General features: G+C 41.7%; 1 protein-coding gene across 26 annotated transcripts in view; it reads left to right on the top strand.

Moving 5' to 3' along the window:
- cast (calpastatin) overlaps positions 1-26,774 on the top strand; it is a 57,881-nt gene that overhangs the window by 4,690 nt on the left and 26,417 nt on the right. For 4 of the 26 annotated variants that reach the window (XM_080424296.1, XM_080424288.1, XM_080424285.1 and 1 more), the window contains exon 1: positions 4,818-4,964. The exons of 15 other annotated variants lie outside the window; for them this stretch is intronic. In XM_080424296.1, the coding sequence (XP_080280422.1) occupies positions 4,887-4,964 (78 nt within the window). In that variant the 5' untranslated portion in view covers positions 4,818-4,886. Of the gene's footprint in view, positions 1-4,817; positions 4,965-15,310; positions 15,470-18,145; positions 18,197-26,774 lie in introns of those variants that run through there. 7 more of the 26 variants (XM_080424298.1, XM_080424292.1, XM_080424287.1 and 4 more) reach the window with 4 other exon arrangements.

Below are 26,774 nucleotides of genomic sequence, written 5' to 3'. Positions count from 1 at the left end.
TCATCTACTGTGTAGGTTGTCAATGATATATTTTCTCTAAAATAGAATTATACGGCCATTATAGCCGTCGGGCACACAGACCTACTGTAGCCATAGTAAACTATATTTATTCATATACCAGCTAATTTCCAAAACAGGGTAATCTTTACCAAATAACCAAATAATGCAAGGAAATACACAAAAACTACACAAAAAAACTAAGCAAAACAAAATGCCAGTCTATGAAAGTAAGACTTAAGAATCTGAATCAGAATCAACATTATTTTTCTCATCACAGGTTTACAGGTGTAAAGAGGTTGAAATTCGTTTTTGTGTAAGCTCCATCGTTTTGGTTGTTTTCAGGAAGAGGAAAGATATACATTATATACATACTGTAGCATAATCCAGCTGGTACTGTATGAGATTATACATAGGGTAGGGTGCATAAGGTTAGGCACAAAGGTGGTAGCACTTCTGTAGGTCCACAAAGCAGCAGCTACGTATGTACATGATATTAAAGGTCCTTACACACCGGCGAATATGCGAATATACGCAAAATTCGGACTCGTTCCGAATAATTAAAAGACGCTTTTTCGCTTCGCGAAACTGATGTGGACGCTTGCATTGACTTTATAAGGTTTAAAAAAAACACGTATTTATTCGCATGAAGAATTCGTCCCGGTGTGTAAGGACCTTAAGGTGCCCACTTAAAAAAGAGATTAACTTTAAGTCATTTAGGAATATGATGTAAGTCCTGTGAGAGTCCAGTATGGGGTAGAGATTGACAGTGATTGTAGGTTAGTGTGACCCGTTGAGTGGCGACTGGTGTGTGACATGCATCTAAATATAGTGACGAACAGAACCTCAGGAGTCCAGTTACTCATGCATGATACATAAATACACACGCACACACACACACACACACACACACACACACACACACACACACACACACACACACACACACACACACACACACACACACACACACACACACACACACACACACACACACAAACCTTCTTTCCTACTAATAGGTAAACATATTAACTAATAAATAATAACAAACCTGATCTACAGTATCTTACCTGTCATACTTACAGATGTCTTTTAATACCATATTTGCGTGCATTAGCTGATTTCAAGTGATCCTGAATGCTAGCAAAACCAAATGTATGATTTCCTTCTACCATACAGAACAGGGATCACATGGAAGCTCAGCTACTCACTAGTTTAAACTTAAACTATATTATAATTGAACATGTACGTACACCAATACAAGTATCTAACCTTTCCTTCCAATTTCATGCTGCTAATTTAAAAAAGGGCACATAACCCCATTAACCCTGGTGTCCCTACTTTAGGCATCTCATTAGGCAAACATTTAAAAAATGTTGTATGTATGTATAATATCCCCAAAATTTAGAACATAAAGAAATAGCTAAGATAGACGATTTACAAGCTATTTGCCGTACAATGAAGGTTGATCCTATAATCGATTCCCTCTTTAGAAATAAATCTTCTTTCGGTGCAAGGATTGTGCGGGCTACTGTACTGCCAATTTTAGATTTTTGGGCACACGTTGAATATGCACACCTCAGCCTCTGTTTTAAAACCCTTTGATGCTATTTATGAAGGAGCTTTATGCTTCACCTCAGGAGATGGTTTCAGAACCCCTGCTCACTGTACCAGTCAATGGGCTGGCCATCCTGGGAGTTCTGAGGAACTCCACTGAGTTCTGATTGGATTCTATCACAGTGACTCACAGGTTTAATGTGTTTAGTTGTTTATGACGTTTACACTGTATAGTATTAGTTAAAAGTAGTAATTTAAAGGTAGTGTAAGTGATATTTCTTTGTTTAAAACAAAACTTTTTTTTGTGTGGAAAAAGTTAAAGCTCTAAATTCTGATAGTAATTGTTGATACAGATTGTTTGTTCAGTAACAGTTAACTGTCATAAACAGAACATCCATTTTCAGGTGGGTTGCCAATTTGTTCCAGGCGGGAGAGAGAACCTGACTATCATCTCCAATAATAAATAACACCTTGTATAAATATGTGAAAAGATTAAGTCCAGGGTTGGTTTCAAGGCCTCTGTGGTTCCCATGGTAACTGGTAAAACAGGCTTGGTCAGATGCCACTTCTAACAGGTGTGTCTGAGTAGCACTCTGGGTTCTGTAGGAATTATGAAATGCAAACATTGTATTTGTGCGTTTGTATGTGTATGTGTGTATATGCATGCTTGTGCGTGTATCAATGCATATGCAAATGTGGGTGTGTAAATGTGTGTGTGCGCGCGCGCGTGTGTGTTTGTGTGTGCGAGCGTGTGCGTGTGTTTGGTCAACATGGACATAGATTCATGCCAAGCCTGTCTGTTTTAAGCATTTGGAATGAATCTATGTGTTGACGTTTTTATTTTGCCAACGGTTACGCAGTCTGGTGCTATCTAGGTTCTGTATCGGATTGCAGGTCCCATGCAAGTTCTTTCACAATCTCGGTGTCATACAGAGAACGGTTCCTCGCACTCTGTGTATGGAGTTACAGGGGGTGCAATGACAGCCCTATGACGTTTGTTACCCTAACATGTGGCAGGGTTTAAGCAACAGAGCAGTACGCACATGGGAAAGCTGCACCACGTTAGTTAGGCTGCTTTCAACTAATTTACAGCAGGAGTGCAACAGTTAATAGAATAATCAATTAAATAGATTTGAATGTTTTTACCATAATCTACTTTTTTATGTTGATTTTATTTTATTGTTTTCATTTTTAAATACAGAAAAATAAATGTAAAAAATAGCAAAATAACAGATCTACAAGCTCACAATGCATCGTGATGCGCCGAATTGTGAGCTATTTCTACAATTTTTTAACGACGAATTATAATAAATATTTTCATGTCGATTCATTGATATATGAAAAAAAGACATGCTTCTTGATTATTCGATTAATCGATAGAATAATCGCTTAGAAAATAATTGCTACTTGCAGCACTATTGCAGCAACCTGTGTGAATGTACACATTATGTACTTTTGTGTTGTAGCCTGCTACTCACACAAAGGGCTGGGTTTTGGGGGCTGATTCTATCACAGTGACTCTGTCAACAACGGCATTGTCTGCACACTCCACCCAAGCACTCCCTGACGAGACGTGCAGCGCACTGAAGTCATGCTTGAGGTTCACTTGCAGAGATATGACTGGAATTGTACTTTGCACTCCCATTATTTGGTCATCACTTGTGTTCTGTGATATTGGTGTACTGTAAGTAACTATGGGAGTGGCTTGACTTGCATGACAAAACTTGTCCACCCTGTTCACCGTGTATTATGGGGAGTCCTTCACAGTTCACACCAGTGCTTTTAGTCCAACTTAAATGTGTGTGCCTTCAGATTAAAAGGTGCTGTATAATGTATTTCTTTCATTACACTCTTTATACTTCATGTGGTTTGCTCAATAGATCATGCGACAAACACAGACCAAAATAAAATGTTTTTCTCTTTATAAGATAGATGAAAGTTTAGACAGGACTACTTTGCCTCAAGTCCTTTTTAAAAGCATTTGTGATGACGACTGCACACCCAAGAACCTCCCTAGATTCTGGTGTGGTGGTATGCACTCTAGTTCATGTGGGATCAGAGCTATTTGATTTACAATGCTATGACTTAGTCATAAACCAGCTGCAACGCATGCATGCATGATTGCATGCATGTGTGTGCGTGCGTGCGTGTGTGTGTGTGTGTGTGTGTGTGTGTGTGTGTGTGTGTGTGTGTGTGTGTGTGTGTGTGTGTGTGTGTGTGTGTGTGTGTGTGTGTGTGTGTGTGTGTGTGGGGGGGTGTGTGTGTGTGTGTGTGTGTGTGTGTACACAATGTCCTTTTTCATTCGCCTCTGCAAGCTTCCTGTGATTATGAAAATACAGAGTCAGGAAAGTTTTCAGCCGAACGTGGTCCCCCTTGGCAGAAAGTTGGACACAGCTGTAATGTAAAACAGAAGTCTTGCCCCTCCCTATATGCTGTAGTCATGCTGGTTCCTCAACTTTTATTACTGTGTGTTTTGATGGTGGAATCTTATTGTAAATGTAGGTACATGGTGCCTGTTTTACGATGTACTGTAAACAGACTGCCATTCTCTGTGTCTGTCCATCCATGCGTATTTCTGTGCACATGTGCAGCTGCATACGTGTGTACTGTATGTATGGCCGTGCTCACAGCCGTATCCATTTCAACCAGAAGTGGCTCAGTTGTGGGGTCAGGTGCGTGTCTGTCCATGGTCGGTTCCCTTTATAGCTCACAGTTCAAGCTCAGGCGGTAGTGATCGCCCTGCTTCCCTCTCGACGCCGACTTATATTTCGTCCTATGATGGAAATAATGTGTTTTCACCCAAAACTCTGAAAACCAGTTGAAAACCTGTAAATGTGTTATTTAGGGTTTTAGGCTACATCCGAATAAACAAAGTACATCGTCTCTGTCGGTTGGAAACCTCATGTCCAAAACTGTTGCTTTTCAGGATTCTAATTAAAAAATAGCAAAAGTAGCAGATCGACTACTTTTGATACTTGAGTGCGACGCTGTAGTATGATCAAGTAGTAGGGCATTCATTTACACAAAAACACAAAAAGTTATGAAGAATAACTAAGAATATGGAGGTAAGAGCTTTCTGCCCGACAGCAACAATAAACGTTTCCCTCATCCTTCCCAGCCCGGAGCCTACCCCCCCCCCCCCCCCCCCTGCTCCCTGAGCACGCCCCCCTCTGCTCCCTGACCATGACCCATTCTACAGTGTCCCCGCCTCCCCGTCCACTGTCCCCACCCCCCTCCTCCCTGCTCTGCAACGTTATGTCTGGAGCATGCTGGCGCTCACACACTGTAGCAGCACACAGGCACACTGACACTCGGAGACACATTCAGCCAACATGGGCCAGTTACTGAGCTGGATCCGAGGCCCGCCACGGGACCACCCGGCCCTCCAGGATGTGGCCGTGGAACAGCAGGTCTGTCTGAATGTCTGTCTGTCTGTCTGTCTGTCTGTCTGTCTGTCTGTCTGTCTGTCTGTCTGTCTGTCTGTCTGTCTGTCTGTCTGTCTGCCTGTGTCCATGTTTAGTTTTTTTGCAAACGGTAGGATGTGTGCCTTTTGTGATGATCCCTTGTGTGAATGGGTTGTTGGTTTTGCGAAATGCGTTTTGTATGTTTAGCAAAAGACTTATGCAGGAAGGCATGTCTTCCCGAAAAGTTGCCCTGGCATGGATCCAAGTCAGGACTCTCCCTCCTCCCTCCTCCCTCCTCCCTCCTCCCTGTCCCCCTCCCCTCCCTCTCTCTCTCTCTCTCTGGGCTGGGAGGAGAGAGAGCACTGGAATGTGAGAGTCTCCCGGTCAACCTCTGGCCGTTCACAGTTGAAGTGTGTATTGCTGTGACTGGTGAGATATTAATTCAAGGCCCGGACAAGGCCTGTGTTGTTCAGGACATTTTGTTTGCTTTCAGTGGTGCAGGAAGTCTGGGGTGCCTGCTTGTCTTGACTTCAGAAACGACCATCACAAGTACACACACACATTTTTGTAGCAATAATAATAATAATAATAATAATAATAATAATAATAATAACAATAATAATAATAATAACAACAACAATTTTCTTTGAGAGCAAGGAAGGACTTGCTTAATAAGCATATTGCAACTTATTTTTCTTTTATTAAGAGAGGTTCTACAGCAGGTTATGATTTTATATTACTTGCTGGAATTGGTGTGTTACACTGTAGGTGTGCAGGTTTGCATAGCAGTTAAAAATAGCATGAAAGGAATGTTCTTTGTTCTATAGGCTGAACATAATGATCTGTGCGCGCCTGTGTAACTGACAGAGAAAGTCCATTTGTCACTGTGGTGGACAAACAGGACATCATTGTTTATTCACTTGTCTTTACCTTGGTTATCAGTTGAGTTAATCGAGTGTGTGAGTCACAGTTGTGTGTAAAAGGTTAGATGAATGGTATCGCTTTAAAAAGAGCACCATGGACACACAGAGAAACACACTGAAATCCTGAGGGTTAATTTAACTCTGCATACTGTACAAATGTGTACATTTGTATGCTATCAGAGTTACAACTGTGATAAATAAACACTGGGGATTTGACTGTATTGCCCGGGAGTAGGCAACATTAGGCACGGGTGCCAACATTGGCACAGGGGAGGGTGATCACTGGCACACTGGCATGAGTGTGAGAGAGAAGATTTTGATTTTGAAATAAAATATTTAAAAAACAAAGTAGTCAAATAAATGTCCCCTCACATTGATAAAAATGCCCCCTCACATCTGTATGTAAGCTACATCCTGCACATAATTCTACATTCATTCAAACTCTGAATTCTGACTGGGGAGGAAGAAAATATATAGAAAAATAAATGAATAAATACATAAATAAAGGTTATGCATATGGACAATCAAAATCTGTTGTAAATATTTTATGTTGATGTGGTGTCATAATTAAACTTTGATAAGCACATTGACTATCAAGAAGAAAAAAAAATGGCACTTCATGTCAAAAAGGTTGCCAACCCCTGGTGTAGCCTATCTGCACTGCTTTGGTGGGAGGCTGTGTATTGTGCTTCCTTTTTGGGAGTTTCCAGTGCATTCTACACTTAGTGACAGTGACGTGTTGTCTCCCACCCTGTCCCACCATCATCATCATGGTCATCATCATCTGTTAAGCTCTCATTAAGCAGACAGGAAACAGCCACTGGGGAATCTCAAGTCCATGTGCAAAACCATCACATTAACGTCCAGTGATGACAAATGGACAATGGTGTCACAATGATCTGCTCTCCCCCCCACAGTGCCATTTCCTGTGAAGACGTAACAATCTTTCTGTCTCACGTGCAGTTAGGGGTTAAGTGTCTTGCTCAGGGGACACTTGACACATTGCCGGAGCCGGGAATTGAACTTCTGCTTCCCAGGCGGGTTGCATACAGCAAAGTTGCTGTATATATCATAAAATATTTAGTTTTACAGAAAAGAGAAATTAACGCAAACAATACAAACCGAACATAATTCTTGAGATGGGAGACATTTCTGTGTGTAATGCATTTAAACGCTGTAGATATATTCATCACCATACAGACACTGTTCCTTTATTGCTCATCTGGATGGGTCAGCTGTGTGTGGAGAGGGGAGGGCAGTGCACAGTACTGAGCACGTGCAGCACAGGCAGCCTGAGGCTGGGTGTGTGTTAGAGCACTGAGCATGTGAGAGGAAGTCAACATGTTGTGTGCAGTGTGAGTACGCATTGCCATTTATATTTTCTACCAGGGCTGGGCAATGTATAAGTGTTGTGATATGCGACTAGATTGTCATCTGCAATTTTGCATACTGTACTACCAAGATATGGCAATTAGTGTTGTCTTTTGGTTTTAATCACTTAATCACCCTTATTTTATGCTTTCAAAAATGTTTAAAAATAGCTAAAGTATCAGATCTAAAAGTTACAATACAAGTCACAATACAATATCTATTTTTGATTCTGTTCGTATCGCCCAGCCCTATTTTCTACAGAACACATGCATTCTGCATGTGAAGATGATGCATACTGTACAAATGCACCCCCACTCCATTATATCTTATTTATCACACATCAGTGTCTGTGAGCTATTCCGTTGGCAGTGGGTTGTTAGGCAGCATCAGTGAAAGAGTCCCGCTTTCAGATTTGTCGCTTCACTGTCAGTTTGGCTGCTGATCTAATCCTTACATGCTCACTGGATCTCCGTTGGGCCGGTTATATAAATGAATCTCGTCTGGGACAGCTTCCAGGGCCTCGGAGAATGCACTATGGGTGTTGCTGAACACAAACTCTTTCTGACATTCTGTTCCCTGTGTCTGTTTGCAGCTCGTCATGCATGCTTCAGCAAAAGCTACCGCTCTTGACAGATGTTTTTTTGCCAGATCAGGTACAGAAAGGAACCGAAATGTAGACAGCATTCAAACGGACACAGGAAATTGTAATGTGATATCACAGAGGTGCTACTTTCAGAATAAACTTTATTGTCACACCACTGGTTTACAAGTGTAAAGAAGTGGGTGAAATTTGTTTTTGCGTAAGGTCCATCATTTCTGTTGTTTTCCAGAAAGGGAGAAGAAGAAAAAGGGGGGGGGGATAAGCATGTCAAAGAGAACATAAAAATATCATCAACATATCTACTAGGGCTTTCACCAACTAGTCGACTAGTCGACTGTTTTAATGCTATTACTATTATTATTATCCTCCTGCCTTTATTTTTTATCAAAAGGGGGTCAAAAGTATGCCCAATAATAGCCTATTATTGGGCAATAACCCCCTTTTGAGGATCCTTAGAGACGCTGCTGTGCTGCTGTGCCAGAAGCGCTTCCCTTAAAACAGCATAAAAACTAGAAAAAGTGCTCCTCGGAGCACAGGTCTCCGCCAGGTCAGGTAAGTTATTGTGGCCTCCTGGTGGCGCTATAATAGGCCAATGTGAAAAGGGTGGCATTTCTTCCTCGGCCTAGTGGGAATGTGCGTGCAAATTTTCACGGAAATCGCACGCCGCGTTCATGATTTCAGACATTTTGTTCAAAACGGACCAATCCTGCAAAGTTTGGAAGTCAACCTTAGTCAATCAGGATGGAATATGAAATATCGGACAGATGCGTCTTGATCACATGACTATAGAGATACTGTGTACCGATTTGCGTGATGTTTGGATAAAATCTGAAGGATTAATATCCAAAAATGTATTTGACATAAGTCGGCCTCCTGGTGGCGCTCTAAAAAGCAGATGTGAAAAATGCAGTGCAGATGTTTTTCCTTGGCCTCTAGGGAGTAGGCGTGCAAAGTTTCACGCAGATCGGTGCAGTTATAGTAAAAAATGCAAATCGGCCTGTTATAGCGCCACCATGAGGCTGATGTGAAAAGTTTTAAGTGCCATTTCTTCCTCGGCATAGTGGGAATGTGCGTGTGCAATTTTATGGAAATGGCAAGCTGCGTTCATGATTTGAGGCAGTTTGTTCAAAACGGACCAATCCTGCAAACTTTGGATGGTAACCTTAGCCAATGAGGATGGAATATGGGAAATCGGACAGATCAGGGTTGATCACATGACTATAGAGATACTGTGTACCGATTTGCATGAGGTTTGGTTAAAAACTGTAGGAGTAATGGGAAAAAATGGGTTTTGCACAAATCGGCCTCCTGGTGGCGCTATAACAGGCCCATGTGAAAAATTTGAGGCAGAGGTTCTGAATTGGCATCCAGGGAGTGTGTGTGCACAGTTTCGCAGCGACCGGGCCAACGGTGCCGGAGATTTGGTGCTAACACACAGACAGGACACACGGACACACGGACGGACACACGGACGGACGGACAGGGGCGAAAACATACTCTCTCGCCATGCCTTTCGGCCTGGCGGAGACAATAAAGGCAGGAGGATAATAATAATAGTAATGGCATTAAAACAATGGCAAAAAAATCTAATAACAATATTTAAAAATATTATTATTATTATTATTTATTTTTTAATAGGTTAACATCGGACTACCAGTTGGGTCAAATTAGTTGACCAGTAAAAATCTCTAGTCGTGAAATCCCTACATATATACACATAACATAAGAGCAGCAGATACAGTATGTACATGAGGTTAAGCATAAGGTGGTAAAACATTGGCATGTCCACGGGGAAAGTCCACACAAAGGAACATATCCACTAAAAGGGAGAAAAAAAGAAAGAAAGAAAAAAAAGCAATCTGTAAAAAAATCGAGTTATTTTACTTTATTAGTTTATTTGGACAGGACAGTGTATATTTATGAACAACACATGATGTAAATGTAAATGCACCTGATTTAGCAAGGATGCTAGTTTCCATCCGTAGTCCCCAACATAAAACAGGCAACTATAAGATAATACACTACAAGAAACACAATGAAAGTCGACAGGCCAGCCTGGGTGATAGGCGGTGATCAGGCCTTGTCCAGCAGTCTGATGGTAGCCAGATGGTAGCCTGATACCGTACCAGGTACGGAAAGGAACTGAAAGTTAGACAGCAAACAAACAGACACAGGAAATTGTAATGTGATATCACAGAGATGTTACTTTCATAAACACGCTACAGCAACTTGCTTAAGCTAGTAAATATTATGATAGTATGTGCATATTGCTGTCAACTCCTAACAGTAGCTATAAGTAGTATAACTCTTACTTTGCATCTGGCAAACATTTGAGATAGTATGTTTATTTAAGCGGGTAGCTGGGGGGAAGACATAGCTTGCAGCTGTCATACTAAGTCAAGTTTCTGATCAAGTACAAAAAGTTCCGAATTGCAAGTGTAGGACAGAGAAGGCAGGTAAACAAACCAGGCAGAGTACACTGCTAAATTTAGAAACATGGTTGGTTGGGGGCATGGTCACCCAGCTGACCCAGGAATAACCCTAGCTTACAGGACAGAGGACACCAGCTCAGTGGCCTTGTGGTCAGAGTGTCCACCCTGAGATTGGGAGGTCGGAGTTCAATCCCTGGCCGAGTTATACCAAAGACTACCCAAATGGGACCTACTGCCTCCCTGTTTGGCACTCAGCATTAAGGGTTGGATTGGGGCTACTGTAAGTCCCTGCGACATACTAGCGTCATGTCCAGGTGGTGTACTTGTACATCATGGCTGCTGTGCTATGGGCCACAAACGGTTCCCAAGTCTACTGACTTTCTTACTTACAGGACACAGAGTGGCTGATACATATGGGAGGCAAATCAGGAAATTACAACTAATGGTGAAAAAGTAGGATGCTGATTTAAAGTGAGTATAAAAAACAACATCAGTAGTTTTGGTGTGTATTTTGCCTTAATACAGATTCAGTTAATCTATCAAGCATGATCTATAGCAGTGGTTCTCAACCTTTTCAGGCCGTGACCCCCCAAAAAGAATCATATTTGAACTGGGGACCCCCCACCCTGACAAGTACTTGGAATGTAGGAGTTGAGCCATTACATTTAGTTCGACTCGGTTCCACAGATAAATATTGTGAAAATAGCAGATCTCCAAGCTCACAACACCTTGCAACACCTCTTTCTTCTATTATTTGACAATTAAGCCAATGTTTAATTAATTAAGCCATTTTTTTTATTAAGTCAGTTTTTATAGTCTAGTTTGTTGATTCCTTTTTTTTTGTGCCTTTTTATGCCTTTATTGATAGGATAGTAGGCTGACAGGAAATGGGGAGAGAGATGGGAGTGACATGCAGCAAAGGCCGTCTGGATCGGGACTTGAACTCGCGACGCGCTGCCAGGCTACTGTAACCCTAACCCAAAAATAGGTTTTAAAAAGTTCTTAAAAGTCCTTAAATTGTCACTTTACTGTCATCTGGGGACCCCTCCAAAATCACAGGTTGAGAACCACTTGATTTATAGCACACTGATAGTACAACCAGGATGCAACCAGGATGCATCAGAAACAGTGATGTCATATTTGATGAACTTAAGTGTGTGTGTGAGTGTGTGTTTCTGAGTGTGCATGTGTTTACAGGGGTGGGTCACTGTTTGTTCTTCAAATATAGAACTGGAGTGGCACTGGGATTCTCTGGGGTATATTTAGTGGTGTAGAGGCTGTAGTGCTGACAGATACTTCATGATATTGATGGTGTGGTGGCTCTCAAAGTGGGGTCCGGGGACCCTCAGGGGTCCTTGAGGGGGTTCCAGGGCGTCCCCAGCTAAATTAGTTACTGTAAACTAATCAAAGCTTTAACCACTTTTACTCTACATTCGTACAAGCTCACAACGTGACGTAGATCTGCAATTTTCAGAAAATCTCGAAAACGTGAGCGATGTGGATTCTTTATTTTTATTTTTTAAACATTAACACAAATTTTGTAGGGGGGTACGCTGCCAAATACATATTAATTTGGGGGTCCTTGATATGGAAACGTTTGAGAACCAGTGGTGTACGAAGTTGCTTACAGAGACTTGTACTTGACTGGACATTGGTAAATGTGTTTTATACTGTAGATTATTCTTGTCACATACAGACATTTCCCATACTCCCATAAAGTAAACTATCTCTGTCAACCATTCCAGGCATACTGTATGTTTTCAATGCACATACTGTTTTATGAGAGAATATGAGTTTTTCATTGGCACTAAATGTTGTTCAGTGTAGAGCAGGAACTGCCTGCTTGCACTGATTGGTTACTCATGTTATTTTGTGATTGGACAGTCTCGGGGGGATGGGTGGTGCTACGGTCTGCTTAAGCTCATTGGCTGTCAACATTGTGTTACCGAGCAACTAGGCGTTTCCAAGTGCAAGCAAGCAAGCATGCATGCTTAACTTCTCTCTCTCACAAACACACACACACACACACACACACACACACACACACACACACACACACACACACACACACACACACACACACACACACACACACACACACACTCTCTCTCTCTATAACCCAGTTTTCAGTGTCTTTCAGGCACTATAAACGTTAAATATTTATCCAGCGAGCTCCCAGGACAACACATGGCATTGTTTATGCCAGAGTAACATTGCGAGGTCAATGGTCGTATGACTACTTGTCCTTTTTAGGATATCTTTAGACTGATACGATATGGCTGGAGGAATGTGGACCCAAGACAGACCCTGCATCTCAAGATGAAACCACTGAGGTCCCATACTCTGCTGTACCCCTGACCCCCCTTATTTAGGATGACGATGTAGTTCTACAGTACTTTATTGATCTTCCATACTGTAGCACTTAGATTATCTGAGTTATGAAACTTAATGATACCTTCAAGAAGTGGGGAATATTTTGGAGTAACATGAACAAATCCTCACATATTGTTTAAAGTAAATATAACATGTTGTGGCTGTCTGGACTTGTATTTGCACGAGTCTATTCAGTGATTCTCAAATGTTCATGTCAAGGAACCCCAAGATGTTATGTATTTGTCCGCGGATCCCCATCTGAAAAGATGTTGTGTTGTCAGAATTATTCCAAATTTATGTGATTTTTTTTCATGATTTTACCAAAATAGCAGAATGATAAAATCTGTTTAAGGTGGTTAAAATTATTTTGGTGCTATAAGAAATCTTGCGAGGGAGTGGGACCATATTTTACTATTCAACTAGCCGATCTACATTGACACGTTGTGAGCTTGTAGATCGGCTATTTGAACTGTTTTAAAATGTTCTTTAAAAAAATGCCAAAAACGTTTAGGAATAAGGGGTAAGGCGACGCGCAAGATAGGGCCCCTAGTCCACGGATCCCACATTGAGAACCACTAATAGAGTTGAATGGTTTATGTTGTGATATGACTGTTACTGATAAGTGAATCTGTACAGAGATTGTATCCTGGTCATTAGCCAGCTAATGCTTGTTGTGATTGGCTTCAGTCATTCTAGGAAGCATACATAGATAGAGACTTTAGCCAGCAGGGATTGTTTTTCTAAAATGTATCGATGGCTCACATCCACTGTACACAAGAGGCTTACTGGAAGTGTAAAGCCTTATTTTATTTTTGCAGATATTTTAAAGGCAATATGAATGGTGAGATCACTCAGCCATGAGCTTCTGAAATCTAAAAAAATTATGGTTATTGTCATCAGTATATCAAAAACACAACCCTATATAGTTGCACATACTGTACACAAATCACTGGCACCCAGTGATACAGCTGGACTATACCCATTTTTACTTGTGTATTCTCATATACTATATACAGTATATGAGTCATGTATACTCATTCATTTATTCAAATGCTGCTGGAACATCTTGATCCATCTATCATGCATGCAACATCAACAGCATAACTTTCTATACAGCTGTATCAAAAACTACACAGCAGGGCCGCAGGAAGGGTAGTAAAAAACGATGGTGTGATTATTATTTTTTTTTTAGTGAACAGAATCACATTTATTAAGAGTTATAAAAAGAAATAACCGCAAATAACCACCAAAAACTCTGAAATATCCGCCCAAAACCGCCAAAAAATCGCTTCGCGCGCGCGAGGATGGGGGCGCGCTGCGCGCGCGCACCCGACTTCGCACAGGGCCCCGCATTTCTCCCAGACGGCTCTGCTATTCTCTACTTATTCCTGCAGTTTTTCTTTCTTTGTGCATACATGCCATACATATTCTTAGACACAAGAGGGCATCACACTCTCTGGAGTCCTCTAAACATTTTTTTCATGGACAGGAAAGGAAACACAAGATGTTTCCTACTTTCCTTTAATGTTGAGGTGTCGAGTGCAGAACAGTGGCCCATACTTGATGTTAATGACTCAGTCAGTGACTTTTGCTCCTTGGACCCACCCAAGTACTGAATGGTCAGAGAATCAAATAAATCGAGGTTTGAGGTTTTTACACATTCTTACATAACCGCTGGCTGCTGTCCAAACGCAATGTTCATTGTTTCCTGTCTCTTTCCTCTGTTTTGAGGCTATACTGTAGCTACTATATTAATTTCAGAGACTTGCAGAGATACAGAGAGGGGCATGTCTAAGCCTGCGATAAACATTTTAATCCAGTGCAGACTCTCTCTCTCTCTCTCTCTCTCTCTCTCTCTCTCTCTCTCTCTCTCTCTCTCTCTCTCTCTCTCTCTCTCTCTCTCTCTCTCTCTCTCTCTCTCTCTCTCTCTCTCTCTCCTTTTTTTCTTCTCCTAAAATCACAGAATTCTGCCTGTCTCTATCTGCCTTCATTTTCATTCTCTCTATGGAGGGCCTGGGTGAGGTTTGGTCTCCTTTTCTCTCCACACATACTCTCCCTTCCTCTCTCTCTCTCACTCTGTCTCTCTCTCTCTGTTTCCTTCTCTCCTCTTCTCTCCACACATGCTCTCCCTTCCTCTCTCTCTCTCTCTCTCTCTCTCTCCATACACGCTCTCTCTCTCTCTCTCTCTCTCTTTCTCTCTCTCTCTCTCTTTCTCTCTCTCTCTCTCTCTCTGTTGTTCAAGAGGCTCTGCAGTCTAGATTCCTAAGCAATGACTGGTCCAGACACACCCAGGCGCTGCCAAACAAGCCTGCTGCTGCAAACCCCCCACACATCAATGTTTACCCTTTAATTGTATCTTCACAAAGGCTAACCCTCCCACCTCTATAATGTCACTACAATAACCATGTCTCTTATAGGTATGTATGACATCCCCTCATTCTCACCCGGGAACTAAAGTTTCCCTTACACATGCAAACTGACTTCTTTATTTGTTTTTCCTGGCCAGCAATGAGAAGGGGGCGGGCTCTGCGTGTCTGGCTGTCCAATCCTGTGGAAACTGGTCGACAACTCTGTGGGAGAGAGGGAGGGGCTTGTTGGGTTGGGTCCAATGGGAGGAGCAGCAAGTGTCTGCTGTGGTGTGTACGTGTGTATGTGTGTTTATGTGAATTTTGCATGTGTGTATGTGCGACACACAGTACTCTACAGACTTCAGTGGTTCTACAGAGGGAATCTAAGGTTATCTGTGCTCCAGACAGTGTCTTGGGAATACACATAAACATAATATAAAGGGGATAAACTCTCAAACTTATGGTATGTATCCATCCACCCTTTTATCTTCATAATATGTGCCTGTGTGTGTGTGTTTTGAGTGCTTTCTCAACTGTCACATGAGTGTGTGTTGGCTGTTTGATGGCTTTTAGACTGACAGGAGATGTTTTGACAGGAAACATCTGAACTTATTGTGTACGTACTGTAGAGACATGAAAGAGGAAACACACTATTAGCATGTTCTAATCTATGCCATAGGAAACTGCAAGTAGGCAACTGTCGGTTGGTATACACTACAGTACAGGTTTAGTGTAGGTTGACACTCCCTATAAACTTGTTCGAGCACAGTTCTGTCGACAATACAGTATGTTGAAGCAAATACAGAATGTTGAAGCAGCACAGACAGACAGAGGGGTTCATGTGAGGACTCTTGTGACTGATTCTGCCTCCAGCGAGCTTCTTAGAGTTAGACTATTGTGTCTGTAGTTTAGTGTGGCTAAAAACTGTATTTCAGGTGGCGTAGCAGCACCAGCAGTACAGTACAACACAATGTCTGCACCACACAATGGGAAGTTCAGTCCTGCTGTATGTCTTTGATGTTGACACAACTAACCACCACTGGATCCATATTGTGAAAGCAGTAGTGAAAAGAAAAGAAGTAATAATATAGCATAATATAATATGCAGAATGACTTGTGCTGAGTTCAGGCTGATAACTAAAACCAATCGCATGTTCTCAGACCATACCACACACCTAGCTAGAAAAACTGTAGCCCTTATGACCTAAAGACATCCCATAGACAAGATATTACAGTAACGTTTTACCACCTATAGCTTCAATTCACGTAATTCTCTATTAGGAATCAGCCATTTGTCTGTTTTGCTTCTGCAGTCTTCACTACAGCAACAGCAGTAATGATTACACCCGCATACTGCACAGCTTTGCAATAAATCAAACAGTTCACTATGAAGACTGTCACCCTTTTAGATACTTGAGTTATGTTGCTGGCTACTCTTCTCATCTGCTGAGGTGATGTTCCACTCCCAACGGTAACCATTTAGTCATGGTGCCAATGTTATTTTAAAACTAGGAGGGCACACAGCGTTGGCCTCTTTGCCAGCCCATTTGCACATGCGTCTGTTTGTGGTGGGTGGGGTGGGGCCCCAGCATTAGTCATCAGTTTTCATAACCAGGCCAAAGAAGCCAAGTTGCGGCTTAAGTCGCTATTGTTGGGCCAGCTGGGAAAACCTCACTGCTGATAGACAAATTATTGCAAGTTGATTCGCATCTGACAGTCTCTTGGCATTATCTGCCACGGTTTTTATTGATCTGACCTATCTATGTTACCAGTCATATAACGTGGCAACCTTGACAGAGCCAGCAGCACAAGTCTACAGAGTTTCCACATGAGCATTTGTCACACTGACTGAAATCATTATGGAGGCGTTGAAATGGACACAGGTTGCAAATGCTTCCAATCAATGTCCACGTCAGCCTGCTGTAGTGCTGCGTGGTCTGTAGAGTAATGTGCTAGAAACACATGCAGGTTACCAGACTTGTTAGGTTACCAGAAAAGTTGCTGTGTCTATTTTTGCCACTCGGTAACTTGCAACTGCCAGAATGTACTCGGACCATGGTGGTGCAATAGACGTAACCAGCCTTTCTAGAAACAGTGCTGTCATGGTGATATTGGTGTCAGGTCATCAACTTTGTCAGTGTGGTGTTGACTGTATACAACTACAATAACATCCATCAGTTTGTTGCTGATTGGCATCTTTGTGTGTGTGTGTGTGTGTGTGTGTGTGTGTGTGTGTGTGTGTGTGTGTGTGTGTGTGTGTGTGTGTGTGTGTGTGTGTGTGTGTGTGTGTGTGTGTGTGTCTGTCTGTGTGTGTGTGTGTGTGTGTGTGTGTACACACACGCATATGTGTTCCTGACATACTGTATGCCACTCTTGGGTAAAGATTTTGGACATCAAACCACTTGAGAAAAGGGACGACTTATGACATTGGGGACAAAATTGGTGTCCCCAGTTTGATTTGACTGCAGTCTCATAGGGTTCATGTAATGGTTAAATCTGTTATGGTTAGGGTAAGGAGATATGGAATGAATGTAAGTCACTGCAAATTCCCCAAAAGTTTGCAAAAACAACGTGTGTGTGTCGGTCGGTCGGTCGGTCGGTGGAAAGGATGCTGTTGTATGTGAGTATAGGCTGTGTGCATGACAGAATGCAGAGATGTGCAGGGTCCATGTCATGCTAAGTGTCATTCAGTAAAATACCTTATAGGACACCTTGAGCTGGATAACTAATATACTGACAAAATCAAATATCACACTATCTTTGACCGAATACATTTTATGACTCTCATACAGGAGATAAGTTAGTTTCACTGTGTCCCTGTCCCATGAGCTTCTGTAATACTCATCCTTTGCAAAACTCACAATGGAAATCCTACTGTGTGATTTGAAGTGCTGTTGTTTTATGGATGTGATGAGTTTTAGATGTGCATGTCTGTCTGTCTGTCTGTCTGTCTGTCTGTCTGTCTGTCTGTGTGTATGAGGTCCACTGTAAGAATGTTTCTAAATGTTTGTGTTGTCTAAACTGTGGTTTACTTTACGTCTGTCAGCCTACATTATGTGTCTGCTTGTCTGTCCTGTCTGTCCCTTATTAAAACTCCTGTCTTGACTGTAATCTTTTCCATATCTTGTTAAAAAAACAGACTTATGGCCGCTATCGTCCCCTTCCTGAGCCCAGACCTAATTTCAACCAGGTACAACTGTATGAGACTCTTGTCGTGTATGAACTCTGATCATGGCTATATGCCTGCATGAGAAAAGTGTGCTCCTGTGTTGCTCAGTGGGTTGAACATGAACATCTTATAGGACCATACCAGCCAAAAATCTTTGGCCATATACAGTTTGTACATAAACATAGCCAATTTAGCTTGCTTAATGTTTAGAGGTTCGCGATTGTCCAAGTTTCTTTACATTTCGGTGAAAGTCTTAAAAACACAAATGAACTGAAAAATGTTGTCAATGTAGGCACAAACAAACAAAACATTTGGAATTTAATTTGTAAATTAATCTTCTTTCCAGGGACTATTTTCCGTTTAGAAAATCTATCTGGACTTTAAAGTGCATTAAAAAAACACAACAATAACATAACTTTGGCAAACAAAAAAGGAAATAACTGCAAAGTTAGGCTATTTAGTGTATAGTATTACCCATCTCAAGCAAGTTTCAAGTCTCTGCAAGTTGCTATTTATACCGTACAGAAATGAATGGAAAACATTGACAAAACAAACCATGCATGTTTTGGTGAGTTGTAGTCAATAAGCTAAACATGCCAGAGCAGCCAGACCACCGGTATGGTCCTTTAACAAATGTGTGCATTGAACTTGTTGCAGTGCACTTTTAAGATGAAACTGCCCACCACAATTGGGCTGCATGGGTGTTTGTTTATGGATGTGGTTTTCAATTAGCACGGAACTACAGTATGATGCTCACAACATTGTACTTAAGGTCGGCCTGCCGTGGTATGCATGATGGAATGCTGCTGTCACAAGAGGCATGGTAGATGGGTCGGGTGGGGCTCAGGTGAGCAAGGAAACACACTTAAGTATTAGAGTAAAGCCTGATACATACCTCTTCGCATGACGGTGTCGCGCGCCGATAATGGGCGAGAATAGCCGAGTCAGCCGACATATACAAGCTCACAACGCGTCACATCCGCAATGCGTTGTGAGCTTGTTGGTTTGCTATTCTCTGCGACACCGTCACACGACGGCGCATAAGTGTATCTCATGGAATGGATGGTATTCACAGAGAGGTGGGGGGTGTTAGGTGTCTCATGGTCGTGTTCATTGTACCAAAATGGTGCGTGGTATGTTCCAAGTACTGTAAATGAAACTCAGACCTTTGTCTGTGTTTTCTGATAAGTGATAACCCAAATGTACAGTAGCAGTTGAAATGTTAGGCTGCCTATTTCATCAAAATGCTTTGTCTGTTACCTGGCTGGATGAGTAAGTGCTTGGATAAGTTGGTTTCAAAATCATTTGAACACAAACAAAGGCCTGTGAGCTTGTTACTTCATTGTCAGGGAAAACACCACAGAACTGAATAAAAGAACTAGCAGTAGGCCTACATATGACACACATTAGAGGAGCATCAGAAAGTATGTAGGCCTACAGCATTTGTATGGTTCAACATGTCACCCTAACAGGCCCTTTTCACAGCAGCCATTTTGACAGGTGTACAATTACATTAATTGTAGTAGGTGTGTTAACATGTACTGTATGTGTTTCTGTCTGTGCATGAAGTTAACAGTACAGGAGCTGTCCATGCTTGTTCACAGAAACACATAAATGAATCACACCCACAATTAATTACCCTCAGCTCTGTTTACCCCGTCAACATGCTGTAAAACACGATTCATTGAAGCTAACATGTGGCTACCACATAGCACAGGTGAGCATTCCTCACCTGGCTGTAACAAAACAAATAATGATGACAGCCTATTTGTGTTTCATTGAAATGACACCGCCCCTATCAGCTTACAGTAGGGTGATTTGTGATGGTAATTGTAAGGGCGCCGTCATTTTTATTTTACTCACACAGTAGCTCTCATACAGGAGTAGATCTTATGCATCCACGGACGTAACCGGTACCACAGGGAGGGATGAATGGTACCTGAGCTACTGTACCTGAATATCCACCTGTCTGTGCTACAATGCATTAGTTTGTGTTTTTCCACGACTGTGAACGCATCAGGCATTCATACAGACATGTCTGTTTGAATGGTATCTGGGTGGTTCACTATAGCTAGCCCAACCTGTCTCTGTCCCTGTGTGTGTGCTCACATCCATTTGTGACATAAATGCACAGACATGTGTAATAGTTGTGGGATGAGACAGATCCTTTGTTTGTGCACCAGTGCCAGGATGGGTGTGTTAATGCTCCGACACACTGTAGCTGAAAAGAAACACATTTTGTCTGTCCGCAAATCACATAATAAGCTTTCTTCTGATGTGTTTGGAGTTTAGATATTGAACTGTATCACCCATAGCCCACACAGTAAAATCCTAATTAAAAGTCATTTTTAATTTTAGCTATATGTATCGTCTCTGTCGGGTGGAACCCTCATATGTCCAAAACTATTACTTTTCAGGATTCAATTTCCAAAGCATCAAAAGTAGCAGATCTACAAGCTCAAGACGCGTCGCTTCGCGCCGCGTTTTGAGCTTGTGGATCTGCTACTCTTGATGCTTTTGTGTGACGCTGTAGTATGATCAAGTAAGGCATTCACTTACGAAAAAACACAAAAGGTTAAAATATGGGGATAAGAGGTTTCTGCCTGACAGCAACGATATGTAAGCAACATAGGTTTTTCAGAAAACTGTCAGGATTTAGAAGGCATTTGTAGAATCGGCCTCGGGTCTTAATGGGTTAAATGGAGCAACACTAACGATTTGACCGAGCAGGTCAGGTCACTGGTCAAGTTGTAGTGAATCCAGTTCCCCCATTGGAGAGCATTTCTTTCTACAGTATATATAGCTTGCTGTGGTAAAAGGAATCCTGTGGCTTGTACCTATGGCCTGCAGAGGGACAGCATTCTGACCCTTTGGGTCATGGAATGTATATATGAGGGGTCCGACGGGATATTCCTGTCGCATCGCCACTTAACCTCTGTTCCTTTGTGGGCTGCTCTCAGATTATTAGGTCTGCAGTCACATGGGTTGCCAAAACCCTGTTTGCCAAGTTAACTTCCCTTTTATTTCAACTGAAAAATCTGAGACTTATTTTTTAGAGGGTCAAATATTAAAGGCCCTGAACACTCATGCAGGTGTTTTCTGTTACTTTAGTCAGATTGAAGCTGGGCGGAGCTATGCTAACTATTTTATGATGTCACAAAAATAAGGATGATAAGGTAAATTGTCTAACTTTTCTGTAATGCATCCATGCATCTTTAAGATAACGACAACATTAAGCTATATCACGATATTAGAACCAAAATCCCAGATAATATCTAGGCTCATATCACAATATTGATATTATATTAATGTATTGTCCAGCTCTATTAATACCAAGTCAGTACTCCAGGACAGGTGTAAGAGGACCATAGAGATGTCTGAGACAGGTGTTGGAGGTCAAAGATCACATTTGTATGACTCTCACACAGGAGACAAGTGAGTCCTTTCACTGTCTGTGTCCCTGTCCCATGAGCTTCTTTTATAGTCATCCTTTGCAAAACCCACAATGGAAATCCTAGAGAGTGATTTGAAGTGCTGTTGTTTTATGGATGTGGTGACGAGTTTCAGATGTGCATGTCTGTCTGTCTGTCTGTGTTATTGTATGTATAAGGTCCACTGTAAGAATGTTACTATATGTTTGTCTTGTCTCCTTTGGGGTAGAGTGGATCTACAACTCTGGTTTATTTTACATCTATCAGCATGTGTCTGCTTGTAAATTGGCCTGTCCTTATTCCTTAAACCCCTTGCATACAGTCAGATTTTGTTCCCACACATATAAAACTGACGATGAACATTTAAACTCTACGATGAACATTTAAGACTTCTTGAGCATGTGCTCCGAATGTGAACGCATGTGAACCCAGTTTGATTCCTGCGTGTTTTCCTGATGCATTAAAAATGATTGACCAATAAAAACTTGCCATTGGACTGGACTCTACAAGGGCCATAAGAGGTGCAACAGGAGAGTGAGGGAGCTGTCAAACAAACCTAGTGGACGCCCAGTCGCCCCCACACAACCTTGAGAGAAGGTCTAATCAGAGTAACTGAATACACCTGTATGAGTGAGTGTTCAGAGCCTTTAACTATCTAACATGGGGATCTTGGTGAGCTGGTGTTTGGCAAACGATGCTTGTGAGGTGAGACCAGCATGTGCAACAGTATGTAAGATGTAGTATTGGTTCTCGGGGCCCAGGGACCATCAGGGTTCCTTAACGGGGTTCCAAATAGATCCTTACAGGCCTGTAACTCTGAGAGTGTACACATGGAACCAGATGGATAATTTGGTTCCATTTGTACACTCTCAGAGTTATGGGGTTCCTTGAAGGTTTGCAAACCACTAATCTAGAGGGACAGTTGTAGGATTTTGGGATTGATATTGGTCCTTTATTAGGTTGTTGCAGGAAGAATAGTTTCCTGTGTTTCAGGACGTTTGGTTTCCTAAGAGGAAGGTGTGGTTTATTTGCTTCCTGTGTGAAAGCTGACATGATTTAATTTGACCAGAGATATGAAAGTAAACATGGAGCAACCGTATCAATATCACAACCTATGTTGTGATATATTGCCTAGCACCCATCAATGCAACCCAATATCAATATCACAACCTATGTTGTGATATTGAAAACAATAGAAGGCCTACCTACAGTAATCTATTTTTAAATGCATCTTCAGATTTACATGCAAGTGTTTTAAAAATGTTGCTACAGTAACTACAGATTAGGAATGGGAGAAGATAAAAACACTAATTTTATGGTGGTGAATGTCCATTATCGGGATAATTGTGAATATCCTCACGAGCGACTCACTTAGTGAGTTGGACAGCATACCAGCATACCAGTGTTCCTTCTAAGAGTGTTTAGTGCCAGTTGGCACATTCTCACACCTCTACTAGCACAACATGCTGACATTTTTACACTTGACAAAAATACCATGGTTTTGATAATATTATCACATTCAGAGTGGAGTGGACATTTCTGTTATGCTCAAAAATGGTCTTAATAAAAAAACATCACAGACCAATTGCAATACACATCAAATAAAGAATAGCAATAGAGTACTCTGTGCTCACATGACTGACACTTACTTCTCTTTAGTCATTAGCAGAGTTATGTTGGTTGCCTAGCACCCATCAATACACCCCAAAGAGGTGGGGCAGTGTGATCAATCCTTTCTCGTTCCTCCGCCTGCCTCCCAGCACTGGTGACCTCACTTCCTCCTCATCACAATTTCCAAAACAGTCTACCGTTGTCTCAGGCATACACAGCATAATGTTAATTTAATTCTGAGAGTAATACAGTTAAATGCAGTTAAATAAACACTAAGGAGTACACAACTGTTTAGAGATACACCTGTTTCCATTAGAGAGCATGCAGATCACTGAGATCAAATGTACAATAATAATAATTTGACTGCCTGCATGTTGCTACTTGTTGTATTGATGTGACAATAAATCTGATTGAAATTATTTAAAGAGAAAGAATTTTAGGGGACCTTTGCCTAATTGGGTGAATTTCTGTGGAGGTCCGACATTCTACTGGTCTGTTTATATCAGCTCCATCTGATCGCACCAGGAAGAGAATGTCCCAGGGCCAAGCATCTTGGGCACTCACCACCAGTAAGGTAGTAAAGCTTAATTTAGACTCCGTTGTGGCTTTCCAAAAAGAAAAGATCTGCAAGCAATGTGTTGAGCTTGTAGGTTGTCCTAAATGCACTACATTGTATACATTAGGCTTAATTAGGAAGTACAAATGATGGCTTTGAGGAATGAGAGAATCCTGGCATATTGCATATTGCTGAAGCCAGACAAGAGGAAAGAGTTGACTCACTTGTTCTGTCACTGAGCTGGGTTTGGTTGGGACATGAACTGTGTCAAATTCATCACCAGTCTGTCTGTGCGTAATCTGTGTAATCAGCTGTTAGTTGAACTCAATGATTCATTGATATTTATTGACATTCACTGTACAGTCTGTATGGCACAGTCTTTTCTAAATATAAGTTCCCACAGTCTGTCATCTTGTACTAGTAGAGCGGATAAAAGCAATATTTTGGGAGAATCGTTCACTTGGTGATACAAGCGTGAAACTTGGTACAGATCATCTTTAGAGGTCATTTATCGATTTTTTTAATCGAGCCACTTGAAAATCAAAGATGGCGGCCATTTTTCAAGATGGCCGACATCTTAGTGGGCAGTTAAGTGATATGATGGTTTATTTGGTGATACAAGCATGAAAATTGGCATGAGCAGTCTCTGTGGGTCACTTGACAATAGGCCACCCACAGCTACTTGAAATGTCAAGATGGCGGCCATTTTTCAAGATGGCCAACACTTTAGTGGAGCAATTAAGTTATATAATGGTTTATTTGGTGATACAAGCATGAACATTGGCATGAGCAGTCTCTGTGGGTCACTTGACAATAGGCCACCCACAGCTACTTGAAATTTCAAGATGGCGGCCATTTTTCAAGATGGCCAACACTTTAGTGGAGCAATTAAGTTATATAATGGTTTATTTGGTGATACAAGCATTACATTTGGCATGAGCAGTCTCTAAGGGTTGCTTGACAAGAAAACACTCCCAGCCACTTTACATTTCTATTTTCAAGATGGCCGCCCCCTGGATCCTCAAAAGATACATTTTCTCATAGAAATGTATGTTTTTTTTTCTTTAAGGACGATTATACGATTATTATTATTATGCTAAAGAACAACTTTTAACACATCACAATATAGTTGTGTTGATTTGTTGATCATAGATAGATTAGATAAGAGTGAATATCTGCACTACCAGGGCACACTGGTGATATATCACTGCTGTTAAACTCAGAGTGGGGTTCAATGTCAGCTAATTGAAAGTTGGTATCCCAAATGCTGTCTAATTTACCCCAAAACAGTTAGATAGCCGCACCTGAATTGACAGGTTGTGCCAGCACGGGAGAGCCGAGCCAAGGTTAATGGGGTTTTAGTTAACCGGATGGTGTACAGATCGCTCAGGATTTAAATGGCATTGGATGAACGATCGAACTAAGTGTAGGGTTAAGGCACGAACTTAGTTGTATCCCATACATCAAAGTGCTTGGTAAAAGGTGGTAAAAGGATAAACCCTCGGCCTCTGCCTATGCTGCAGACATGGCAGAAGCCATCATAACAGTTGTGAAAACTAACTGGGACAGATGTTTAATTTGTCAGCAGGTCACCAAGGAAAAACTCATTCAGCCGAGTTTATTCAACAGAGAGCACGATCGTACTGGTTATGATACCATTGCAAGAAATGTTCCATTATTTCATAAGATCAATGCTCTGCCTATCTTACTTAGTCCAACCCGACTAGATGAAGGTGATGGCATAGAAAGCACATCGACAAGAAACAGAGCAAAATATAATTCAAGCTGTAAACTTAGGTTCAACAACACAGAGCTGGAAAGGGCCCAAAAGAGAGCATCTACATCTGCTGAAGACACTGAAGATACCAAAGATATCCATGTCAAGAGGCCAAGAAGATCTAATGTATGACCGGTCCAGCGATGTCACAACTGTGAACGAGGCCAGGCTTGATCTCTTTGCCAGAAAGCAAAGACAATATGACTTGATCCCACCAACTCAAGCAGCACTCAAAGAGCATGCCAAACATGCTTCTTATGAGGCTGGATACGTGTGGGGACAGGCATTGAAGCGACATCCACAAATGCCGAGCCCATCTGACTGGGGATGGGTGGAACAGGACGAGAAGTGGAAAGTCTTCTGGACTCCACTTCCACCTATTGCGGAGAGTTGTTGGGAGTTGACCAAATGTGGGTGCTCCAAGGCATGTACTGGAAGGTGTAACTGCTTCAGATATGGACTCAGTTTCACATGCCTATGTAGTTGCCCCTGCTAGAACCTATTTGCATGTTTATTTTGCCAGAGTTATTCCCTGTTGTCCTCTGTGTTTTCAAGTGGAGGCCTATGGCTCGGCTTCCCCTCGTCACATCGACGCATCATGTTTTACTTTTTATCTAGTCTATTACTGTGTAATTTTCAGTTGTTACTTTGTAACATTGCTTCCACTGCCTTCCACTGCCATATCTAACAGTGAAGCACATTTTCAGTTTAGTTCCTTAGTATCGTTTGTCATGGTTCCGTGGCTATTGCCATTCAGTATTAGCCATTACTCATAATTTTGGAGCACTGTCCGTTCAGCACCACAACTGTGCTTATCAGCACCACAACTGTGCTAATTTATTCATCTTATTTTTTGTTTCCCCACCCCTTAGTATTTATTTGACACATGTAATGGCTGTTAGTTTAAAAAAAACAATATATATATATATATATATATATATCCTCCCTTGTGACTGTTACCTTGTCGTGGTAAGGGAGCTTGTTTAGGCCTACCTCAGTGAACCCTGAGAGCTATGCCGGTGGGAGGCAACTCCTGACAGGTCTTACCAAACTGGACAGGTCGTGGGCGAGGAGTCAGACAAAACACAGTCAAACAACCTCTCTTGACAGAGCTTTTTGAGGAACCCAATACATTTCTATGAGAAAAGGTATCATTTAAAGATTGACATCTTGAAATTTCAAGTGGCTGTGGGCGGTTTCTTGTCAAATGACCTTTTGAGACGG

This window comes from Gymnoscopelus braueri (assembly GCF_963280865.1).
Source record: "Gymnoscopelus braueri genome assembly, chromosome: 3".
Classification (NCBI taxonomy): Eukaryota; Metazoa; Chordata; class Actinopteri; order Myctophiformes; family Myctophidae; genus Gymnoscopelus; species Gymnoscopelus braueri.
Note: the sequence above shows the minus strand (reverse complement) of the source record. Positions and strands in the feature narration are given on the sequence as shown.